Raw genomic sequence first — 12208 nt, 5'->3', positions numbered from 1 at the left:
AAAATAAAACCACTTTTACTCAAATATATCTACATATTTCTGTAAATAAACAGTTAAAATTTCTCTTTCGTTACGCTACATTTCAGGAGAAAGATTTTAGAAAACATGCCTTTTGGAATTTAAAGCATTTCAGTTATAAATACTCATTAAAAATACTATTTTTGACAAAAATATTAATTTTTCGCATGCATCATGTGCAGAACAGAACAGAGGAAACTTGAATCCTCGAAAATAAAACCACTTTTACTCAAATATATCTACATATTTCTGTAAATAAACAGTTAAAATTTCTCTTTCGTTACACAACATTTCAGGAGAAAGATTTTAGAAAACATGCCTTTTGGACTACAAAGCATTTTAGTCATAAATACTCATTAAAAATATTTTTTTTGACGAAAATATTAAGTTTTCGCATGCATCATGTGCAGAACAGAAAGGTGGAAACGTGAATCCTCGAAAATAAAACCACTTTTACTTAAATATGTCTACATATTTCTGTAAATAAACAGTTAAAATTTCTCTTTCGTTACGCTACATTTCAGGAGAAAGATTTTAGAAAACATGCCTTTTGGAATTTAAAGCATTTCAGTTATAAATACTCATTAAAAATACTATTTTTGACAAAAATATAAATTTTTCGCATGCATCATGTGCAGAACAGAACAGAGGAAACTTGAATCCTCGAAAATAAAACCACTTTTACTCAAATATATCTACATATTTCTGTAAATAAACAGTTAAAATTTCTCTTTCGTTACGCTACATTTCAGGAGAAAGATTTTAGAAAACATGCCTTTTGGAATTTAAAGCATTTCAGTTATATATACTCATTAAAAATACTATTTTTGACAAAAATATTAATTTTTCGCATGCATCATGTGCAGAACAGAACAGAGGAAACTTGAATCCTCGAAAATAAAACCACTTTTACTCAAATATATCTACATATTTCTGTAAATAAACAGTTAAAATTTCTCTTTCGTTACGCAACATTTCAGGAGAAAGATTTATGCTACGATTGATCCTGACTAAAGCTTATAACTTTATATTTTGCATCAATTCTGCAGTCAAAATATGACATAATATTGAACTTTTTTCGCATTTACAAATTTATAACGACATGTTTAGATCCGCCACATTTCTCTATTTTCTTCTACTCCTTCATCACTAATCTTTTTTTTTTCGAACTTTATACTTTCGAAATAGAAAGTTATGGCATTTCTGTAAGCTCTTTAAAACATCCAATGATGGCGCTAAAAGATGATGGCATAAACTGCTTGACAAATCCCAGTTATCTGCCATGAAATATTGCCTTTCTTAACGACTGTCATTTCTCAACGGGATTTACTTATGCCCTCCAATATATGGGAGGTATAGAGGCTGCTTAATTTTTCTTTAAATCATTCATGCTACTATTTGTAGTTTATATAGTTGCAAATTGTTTGCTTTTATGTCATATTTCATCGAAGTTGGCCAAATAATGCACAATTTGGGTGAGATTCCTAACGTTATGAGTTAGAGATTTCGTAAAACTTGGCAGTTATATGGGTTGAATACGTTTCAGGCTTTTTGATGAATAATCTAGTGCATATAGGTTCGTGCGTGTATTCTAATGTATTTTAAGAGTGGTGATTTCTAGATTTTTTTTCTGTTCAACTTTTTATATAAGGCTAAAAAAAGTTAAAAAGACAGCTATGCAATTAAATTTGTTTACTTTATTTCTAATATTTAACATTTTAAGTCTGCAATAAATTATTTTCCGGCGTTTTGTTATGTGGGTAGAATATATTTTAACAACCTTTTATTTATTCTGTAGATGATATCTATTCATTAGCGTACATGCACGAACATTTTTCTTTTTAAATTTTAACATCAGAATAAGTCGACCCTTGTACAATGTGCAAGAAGTAAATAAATAAATAAATAAAATGGTCTGACCACCTTAAGTAACTTTTGAAAATAGTTTTTTAAAAATTAGATTTCTCGGAAACTATTCGACTGATTTCGCTTAAATTTCGTATTTTGTCATTTAAAATTGCGTTCTTTTAAATTCTGTTAAAAAAAAAAAAAAAAAAAAAAAAAAATTATACCTTAAAATACAAAATTTTTTAGACCATTATTAAATAAAATAATAGATATTTGCTAAAAGTTGAATTTTTTATGGAATTATCTTTCTCCAAACAAATTTTACTATGAAAAAAATACGCAAAAATTAAAATTAACATTAAAGAGTTCAAACTGTGAACCGCTCTTCAAACCAAACTATTGACACCTTATTCACAGATTGCGCCTACCTCCTATATTTTGAGGTACAAAAAACCGAATCCGTTAAAAAAAAAAGATATTTTTAGTTCTTTTTTTAAAGAAAAAGAAAGCCTTTGTTGTGCATTTAAATTAGTATTTTCCATTACTATGTATGGTATGTCCTTGAATTTGAATTTTTTTTTGAGGTTGCTCCTCAGATTTTTTCTCTAATTGCGGATTAGAAATCTGTTAACCTTATTTTAAAAAAAAAGCTGTTTTTTTTTAAAGTTGAACAGTACATTTATATGTACTGTTCAACTCTTAAAAAAACTTTAGCATTTTCGTTTAAGCCCCATGTTATGCACAATAGAATTCAATAATAAACTTGTGAAAATTTATGTCTATTGTTAAGAACAAATCCTGTTATTTGTTTTGAATCATCGGACAGAGAGAGTAGAACAGTTGTATGTTTATTTTTTCATTGAAAATCTATTTGATCTAAACCCTCTTCTGATATCTCTTCCTGTCAAAATTCTGAATGCGTCACATAGCGATACGCTTTTTAAGCAGACACTGACACTACTTCGGTCATGGTTACGATCATCATTTTGTCATCTTTTTTATTACTGTTTCATTCGGCCGTTGACGTGCGGTTGTTTATGCGGAAGTAAGCGGCGCACAATTTAATGCTAACAGGTCGTTCTGTTTCAATCCTAACAATGGTTATTTTGAATAAGAAATGTATTTTTACCGTTAAGACCATCATGCAAATGGTACTTTTTTTTATGAAACACGGTTTTTGCATGTAGGTTAATTGGCTAGTTGCCATTTTTCATAATTGGGAAGGAGACGTAATATGCGTGACATTTAACCATAAAAAATATTTTTATGTATTAAATATTTGACCGGTTATTTTTTCTTTCTCTAAAGGAAATATATCCATAGTTATTTTGATTATTTCCATACGTAGGCTGGAACAATTAAATAGAATTTCTTCTATTATTTGAGGTAATATTTAAAAAAATGTTCTTATTCTTTTAAATAAAACTTTCAAATATTAATTAATTCCTGCTTTGTACCACATTTCTATATATTTAATTTACTACTAACAGTAGTCATTATTATTTAACTTTTGCATTTTAAGGGTTGTTATTAAATTCTTGCACGATTTGCTGAAAAAACAAGTGATTTTTTTTTATTCGTAAAATGTATTGCATGTTAACTATTCCAAGTACAAAGAACTATTTTTCTTCTAATACTAGACGTGAGAAATTGTTTTAACTTAGGATGGGTTGCACAAGAGGATGTCATTGTAGAGCGATGAATTTTAAAAAAATTAAAATAACTTTACCATTGAATCAATAATTATGTGTTGAATAATACATTTATAAAAATATAAAATACAATACTGTACATATTTCCTAATTGTTTTTGTGATTAGCTATTTGTCATCACTGATTTATGCAATTATGATGCTTAATTAATTCAACTTGAGAGTTAATAATCTATGTAACCCTTTAAACCTATTTTTCATATTTTTTTTTATTTTGTATTTATTTTGGTCGAAATAAGTGAGAAATATTAATATATTTAGCATTCTGAAATATAGCACGAAAACAGCGGTATCTTTTCCTGCATTAAAGGTAAAATCTGCCAAACACGGATCACTTCCAGTTTCTTTTTTTTCTTTAAAATTTGCGTTTATTCGCTGTTACTTTATTTAGATCTAAGAGAAACAGTTACTCATCTTTAGAATTTATTTTTAATTTGCAAAATAAATTACTGGTAAATTTTTGAATATGAATGAAAAAAAAAAAAACTTTTATTTCGGATTTTGTATTACAGTGCTAATAAAATGATTTTTTTTCAATAACAATTACTGTTCTTTACAATAAAAAAATACAAAATTTTTTCTATTCCTTTTTTTTCTTTTTTTTGTAATTAGAGCGCTTGAAAAAAATATAAGGACACCGCTGTCAGATCAGTGTCGCATGATAAAATTTTCTTTAAATCCGGTACTAAAAGCATTACCAAAAATCTAAAACGAATCTATTGGAATTTTACTTGAGAGGTAATGGTACGTTATTCGTATTATTAGGTCAGGTTTTGATAATACTGTATGACTAAATGTACCGTTTAAAATGCTGTGACTCCAGCCAATTAATGTTAACCTCTTATTTTAACTTATCTTATTTCACAAATAAGGTAGTGCTGATGCCTTTTATACCAATTTCAAATGAAAAATTTCATATGCCAATTTGATTCGATATATGCCTTCTTTTTTAATTATATGAATATCTTTCTCACAGATTTTGAAGTAGATTTATCTCTGTTATTTTATCAGAACATATTGACTAAGGCATTTTTTCATTAATTTTAAAGTATTTTCTCATGTTTTTATGAAGTATTATGGCGCAAAAAAAAAAATAAATAAATAAATAAATAAATAAATTCATATAAATTAGTAAATTATCTACATCACGTAACGATTTGGTCGAAGATTTTTCTCATAAATTTATTGTTTTAAGATAGTCTGTCCTTAAAATTAATTTTGAATAAAAAATGTTTTTATTTTTTTTTATTTTTTTAAAAAATTTAAAGGAATGTTGCACATTTAATGAATATATTGCATCTATAGTATAAAAATTATTAAACTTCAAAACAGTAAATAACATTGTTTCCATTGTTATTTTTTTGAGCAATTCCCCTATATAACAGACAAAATGAAATAAAAACTTAATAAACAAATTTATGAGTTTGAGAAAATTTTGATTGCGTGAATGGTCGCTTAATTGCATTAACTAATACAGCATTTTCTACTTAATTATCCACTTACGAGTTAACTTTTCCCACTTAAAATTGTTTTGAGAATATTAGTCAACATTTCAGGCATTTAAATAAATTAGCGTCTTCAAAATTTCATTAGTGTGTTGATATTTATGACATTTATTAGATGCATGTTATTAAGAATTAAAATTTATTTCAAGTTTTGAAATCTGCTTTAATCGTCAAATAATGTTTATCAGAATTACTAACTATCTTTTAAATTTCATTTGAATAATTTAAACTCCTTCTGAGTGTAAGCTATTTAGTAGACAAATATTTATGTAAGGTATAAATTATTTATTTTCAAGTGATATCGAAGAACTTTTGCGATGCTTTGCTGTGATATCTTTTTTTCTTCTTGATTTTGATCTAGTTAGTAATATTATTTCATATTTAAATATTTAATACAGTGTGTTCCGTTTAGACCACCCGTAATGTAGAGTTTTTAAGAAAAATGAGAACAAGAATGTATAAATATTGAAGGAGCAAATTAATATTTAACCATGTGTTGTTAGAAATATCTTTAAGTTTCTAATTCACCTATTTTGATGTTTTTAAAATTGGCTTTCTTCTAGTGTAATTTGTTAGATTTCTTTAGTATTTTTGTTTTTCCCTTGGTTAAATATTAATTTGCGATTCTCAATGTGTATATTTTTTTCACTATTGGCAAGGATTCTAAACAGTGCGCAAAGACGGTCTGCGCAAAACTCCATCAATTATAATAATATACTATAGAGGACCGGGAGAGCCTGGTCGGTAGGGCACTGGGCCCATGTCCAAGAGTTGGTAGGTTCGATCCCATTCTGGATGATGAGTCCCCGTGTAGTAAATGGTGACTCATGCACGTTAAATCTGTCGAGTCGCAAAGTCCTCCATGTTCCCAGAACAAATCAGTACCTCTGGGAGAGCCGCGATGACTCAGGGGATAGAGCGTTCGTCTTCTAATGAGGTGAACCGGGGTTCGATCCTGGCGATGGCTGGTCGATACGAATTCCGCATCCGGCGTGCACCGACCACATTGCTGACGTGAAATATCCTCAGTGCAAGGCGGATCATGGGTTAGAGTCCACGTGCAGTCAGGCTAACCGTTGGAGGTTCTCGAGGTCTTCCTCTCCATGTAACGCAAATGCGGGCTAGCTCAATACCTCCTAGAAGAATGAAGGCCTCAGCATGGATGAATTTAGTAGTCCGACGTGACGAACATAAACTGCGCTGTGGATGAAAAAGAAGAAAGATGTTACTACGGTTGGGTTACTAAGTTGCGCAGTGGTGGAAAATACGAAAGATGTCATTACATTTGGGCGACTAAAGGATCAAATTTCTTGTTTATGGTAACCCGTGCTAAGGCCTTCTCTTTTCTAGGAGGTATTAGTTAGCTCCATCAAAATGTCCTCTACGAAGGCAAAATTTCTCCCAATACTCCATCCAGGAGTTCCCTTGTCTTTTGGATTGGGTTCAAAATTACAGGGCTACGGAGTTGAACATTTGTAGTCGTAAACCCAAAATTGGGTCTGTTGAAGCCGGTATGTTGCTACGCCCGTTGGCTTCTTGGCGTCATTGTTATCAGCCAAGAGCCAGTTGATGTGAAACAACAAAAGAGCATACACGCTCCGCAGCGCTACCAGCGCACCCGCAAAATAAATAGTTTACAGTCCACGTTTGATTTTTTATACACCCGCAAGCTATCGGCCAAACACTGGTCCGAACGATCAGGAGGATAAAGATCCAGTATATCGCAAATTTACAATAAAAAACCCGCATTCATTATTGGACTGATCACGCATCGCATCAGAAATAACGCAGCATATCTCCAGCCATAGAATTAGTGAAAGGTAGGCAAATTTTCATCATTTATTTACCGCATAATTTCATTTAATAAATAATGGATAACATCGAGAAATGTAGAAAGAAACGCGCTACAATCAGAACTAGCGCTACAAAACTAATAACAAAAGCAGATACTATAATGCAAAGTGACACTAAAGAAATAACAGAACTAAATGAAATATTTGAGCAATTAAGTCAAAAGGAGAGTATTTTGACGTCATTAAATTCTGAAATTGAAAATTTAATTTCGGTTCCAGCAGAATTCGAAACTGAAATTAGCGCTAGCGAAGAATACAGCGAAAAAATCATTAGTGCTAAGTGCAAAATTAAAAATTGCTTAACCTATTTAGAATCAGTTAATCAAGTGAAATTAACGGCCGCAAGTTTTGTAAACAATAGTGTTAGCATAAAATTACCAGAAATTCCGCTACCGAAATTTTCGGGTAAATGTGAAGAATGGAGTACTTTCAAATTGCAATTCAATAATGTTATTACATCCAATAATCAGTTGACAAATGCACAAAAACTACACTATTTAAATTCAGCTTTAATCGGAGAAGCTAAAAATCTTATTACATTAGATGATACATTCACTTCATTATATACAGCTTTAGAAGAAAGATACGAAAACAAAAGGTTAATAGTAGAATCTCACGTTAAATCAATATTAGATATTGAAAAATTAACGCATGAGTCGGCTAAAGACTTACGTAATTTAATTGATTGTGTAAAGAAAAATATAAGAGCATTAAAAATTTTGGAGTATAATCGCAATGATCTTTCTGATATTTTTGTTTTAAATATAGTACTTCAAAAATTGGATAGGGAAACTCGAAGGCAGTATGAATTAAATATTAGCTCAAACGATGTTCCTAAATTAGATGATTTATTTTCATTTTTGGAAAAACGAGCTCAAATATTAGAAAATGTTAGCAAAACCACTCCTTTAAGATTTAAGTTAAGTCAAGAGAGAAATCCAAAAACGAAAACATTTCTAATTAATAAAAGTGTAACTCAATCATGCATTTTGTGTAAAATGAATCATCCTATCTTTAAGTGCGATTCTTTTTTGAAATTGAATAGTCATCAGAGAAGTGAGCTGGTATCAAAACATAAATTGTGTTTAAATTGTCTAAGCAGTCAACACAAGTTATTGAATTGCAAATCGAAACATTTATGCTACATATGCCACTCAAAGCATAATACACTACTCCATAAAGAACGCGAAACTATAAACAACTCTGCGGTTTTGGCTTCTTCTTCTCACGGTCATGACCTCAATCCCGAAGCAGCGGTATTTAATATTCATCAACAAAATAATGAAATTGTTTCTGCTTCTTTATCTTGCATTAATTCGAAAAATAAAACAGCGATTCTTCCAACTGTTTTAATTTGGGTTTTAAATCCTTTAAATGGATCTTATATGCAATGTAGGGCGATATTAGATTCAGGCAGCATGTCGAATATTTGTACAGCTAATTTCGCTAATAAATTAGGAGTACCGCAAGAAAAAATAAATTATCGGGTTTCGAGTTTGGGCGGAAACGAAACTACAATAAGATCAAAAATACAAGCTACAATTTGTAATGGTAATAGCTCTTTTTTGAAAACTCTTGATTTTTTAGTGGTATCCAAAATTACCGATTTTCTTCCTGTTACATCCTTCAAAGTAGATAAGTTAGAAATTCCGCAACAATTAGCAGATCCTAATTTCGCGGTAACTGGAAGAATAGATATGCTTTTAGGCGCGGAGGTATTTTTCGAAATTATCAAGGCTGGAGATATCCGCGTTGCAAACAGTGATTTGGTGTTTCGCAATACTGTTTTTGGATACATTGCAACTGGAGCAATAAATACCCGCACTCCAGAAATTCACTGCGGTTTCATAACCACTCAAACAGAAGTCGAAGACTGCTTAGAAAAATTCTGGAAAATAGAGGATATAGACTATAAAATAAAAATTCAGAGTGAAGAAGAAAAGTATTGTGAATCACATTTTCAGAATACTTATCGCAGAGATGAGCATGGACGATTCATCGTAGAGATGCCAGTTAAGGACGTTGAGCGTTTAGGAGAGTCCAAGGACTTAGCTGTGCGACGTCTGAATCAACTATGGAAAAGATTATCCAGAAATCAAGAAATGCAAGATTTATACAAATCATTTATGCAGGAGTACTTAGACATGAATCATATGGAAAAATATGATGATAATGAAAGCAATTCCGGTAGTCAAATTACCTATTACCTCCCACATCACGGTGTTTATCGTCCAGATAAGACAACTACTAAGTTACGTGTTGTGTTCAACGCTTCATCAAGTACCACAACAGGTGTGAGCTTGAATGATGTCATTTTGAAGGGGGACGTGGTCGAGGACATTTTCGAAATCATGACTCGATTTCGTAAACATAAATATGCTTTCACGGCAGACATCCAAAAGATGTTTCGACAAATCAAAATAGATCCATCGCAGCTTGATCTTCTAAGAATTGTTTGGAAAGATTCAGAGTACGCAAAACCTGTAACATTCAGACTCAAGACAGTCACTTACGGAACTGCTTGCGCTCCATTTCTCGCAATCAGAACTCTCAAGCAGTTGGCTAAAGATGAATTACGATTTCCACTGGCATCATTAGTTCTTTTGGAAGATATTTATATGGACGATATCGTTTCAGGTGCTCAAAGTTTAGAAGGTGCTCAGAAAGTGCAACAACAGCTGAACGATATTCTAGCAACTTGTGGAATGTCTCTTCATAAGTGGAACTCTAATTCAAGGGAGTTAAGGAACAGTTTACCATTAGGTGACCCAGCAGAGCATGATTTTGCATCAGAAGTTGATGCGAGTGTCAAAACTTTGGGTGTAAGGTGGAATTCAATTGAAGATCAATTTACGTTTAAAGTATCCATCCCAGAAATGACCACCAAATTCACTAAGCGTGAAGTGCTGAGTTTTATAGCAAGACTGTATGACCCATTAGGCCTTTTGCAACCTGTCATCACGAAAGCAAAGATATTTCTCCAAAAATTGTGGGTACATAAACTGTCGTGGGACGATCCCCTTCCACCACAAATCGCAGGTCAGTGGCTTAATTTTGCATTATCTATGCAACATATAGAAACTATTCGCATTAATAGATACATTTTAACTGACTTTTTTACAAAAACTGTTTTAATGGGTTACGCTGATGCCTCGGAATTAGCGTATGGAGCTGTGGTTTACATGTACTGCCCAGGCCTAGCTGAATCTAGCACTTGCCGTCTTATTGCGAGCAAATCTCGTGTTGCACCCATAAAAGTCATTTCTATACCACGTTTAGAACTATCAGCTTGCTTACTTCTTTCTCAACTTATAAGAAAGGTTTATAATTCTCTTAAAATGGACATTGACGAAGTCATTTTGCATACAGACTCAACCATCGCACTTGCATGGATTAAAACGCCAGCCCACCAACTTAAAACCTTTGTTGGAAACCGAGTCTCCAAGATCCAAACCTTGACTGAGAACTACCAGTGGAGACATATTTCCACTCATAACAATCCCGCAGGTCTCATTTCCCGTGGCTTGAATCCTCAAGAACTTTCCTCATCAGACTTGTGGTGGTCGGGTCCGTCTTGGATGAAAAGTGGTGAAATATCGCATTTGGAGGAAATCCCTCTCTCAACAGACGCTCTCAAAGAAGAACGCAAAAAGACATCGTGCTTGATTGAAACAACTCCTATTGACTTTCCGATCATTTACAATGTTTCATCATACGTTAAGTTAAAAAGAATTATAACTTGGTGTCTCCGCTTCATAATGAACTGTAAATCTCCGAACAATCGCATAAATGGTTATTTAACTAGTAGTGAGATAAAACTAGCTAGAAACGTTTTGGTCAAAATAGTCCAAAAACAAGAATTTCCAAACGAATATCACCAGCTAAAAAATAGCAAACCAATTTCTTCGAGTAGTAAGATTCTCTCCTTGAATCCGTTTTTGGATGAAGAGGGCCTTATCCGTGTTGGCGGTAGGTTAGAAAATACACAATTATCGAATGAAAGAAAACATCCTATTCTCCTACCGAAGAAACATCACTTAACTAATCTAATTATAATTCATTATCATGAATCCTTCTTGCATGCTGGAGCACTTTTACTATTATCAGTTATTCGCAAAGAATTTTGGATAGTAAATGCTAGATCAGTTATAAAAAAGCAAATCTGGAAATGCATAAAATGCTTTCGATTAAAAGAAAAAACCGCGACACAGATAATGGCTCAATTACCACCTTCAAGAGTAACGCCTTCTAGAGTATTTTCCAAGACTGGTCTGGATTATGCAGGTCCATTTTTTGTGAAACCGCGATCTGGACGTGGAGTTAGATCAGTTAAAATGTACATTTGTATATTTGTGTGTTTCGCGACAAAGGCGGTGCACATCGAAGTTGTTGGAAATTTAACCGCTGAATCATTTATTGCAGCTCTAAAAAGATTTGTTGCGCGAAGAGGAAAACCAAATGAATTATTTTCAGACTGTGGTTCAAATTTTGTTGCTGCAAATAAGGAAATTAATCGAGTAGTTAAATCTCTTCAAAAAGAAGAATCCATCCATCAGTATTTTGCCGATGAGCAAATTAAATGGCACTTTAACCCACCTTCAGCACCTCACTTTGGAGGAATTTGGGAAGCTGCTGTGAAATCCGCAAAATCGCATTTGAAAAGAACAATAGGTGATCATAAATTGACCCTTGAAGAGTTTTTAACTCTTACTGCACAAATTGAATCCTGCTTGAACTCTCGTCCTTTGTGTCCAGTATCGGACGATCCCGCTGAGCTTTCAGCACTTACCCCAGGACATTTCCTTGTGGGAACCGCTCTTTCCTCTATACCAGAAGAGAACCTTCTAAGCGAAAACATATCCCCATTAAAACGTTGGCAGTTGACTCAAAAACTTTTCCAGAATTTTTGGAAAAGATGGGTTAACGAGTATATTTCCAGCTTACAGCAGCGCCCCAAATGGTTGCGAGAACAGCCTAATTTGAAAATTAACGATTTAGTTCTCATTAAAGAGGACAATATTCCACCTTTGAAGTGGAAATTAGGGCGTATACAAGAAGTTTTTCCTAGTGCTGATGCTAAGGTAAGAGTGGTCAGTGTCAAAACTGAGACTGGAACTTATAAAAGACCCATTCACAAACTGTCAGTTTTACCTATTGACTGATTAACTTTCTTTATTTTATTTTAGACTTTTCTTTTGTTTTGTGTTAGTTATCCGGTTTATACCAAGGAATCTATACATCTGTTTATAATTATATATATTTAAATTTTGTGT

The 12208-nt window shown here is 32.4% G+C and overlaps 2 protein-coding genes across 5 annotated transcripts in view; both read left to right on the top strand.

Annotated features, from left to right (window-relative positions):
- LOC107436212 (leucine-rich repeat, immunoglobulin-like domain and transmembrane domain-containing protein 2) overlaps nt 1-12208 on the top strand; it is a 236813-nt gene that overhangs the window by 82764 nt on the left and 141841 nt on the right. The window lies entirely within an intron of this gene.
- Nucleotides 6953-12097, top strand: LOC147800981 (uncharacterized). The gene is made up of 2 exons (XM_087155709.1): nt 6953-7607; nt 8523-12097. The coding sequence occupies exons 1-2, from the start codon at nt 6953-6955 to the stop codon at nt 12095-12097; spliced, it is 4230 nt and encodes a 1409-aa protein (XP_087011835.1).

Source organism: Parasteatoda tepidariorum, chromosome 12 (assembly GCF_982258835.1).
Source record: "Parasteatoda tepidariorum strain Cologne lab strain chromosome 12, Ptep-v5.0, whole genome shotgun sequence".
Taxonomy (NCBI): Eukaryota; Metazoa; Arthropoda; class Arachnida; order Araneae; family Theridiidae; genus Parasteatoda; species Parasteatoda tepidariorum.
Note: the sequence above shows the minus strand (reverse complement) of the source record. Positions and strands in the feature narration are given on the sequence as shown.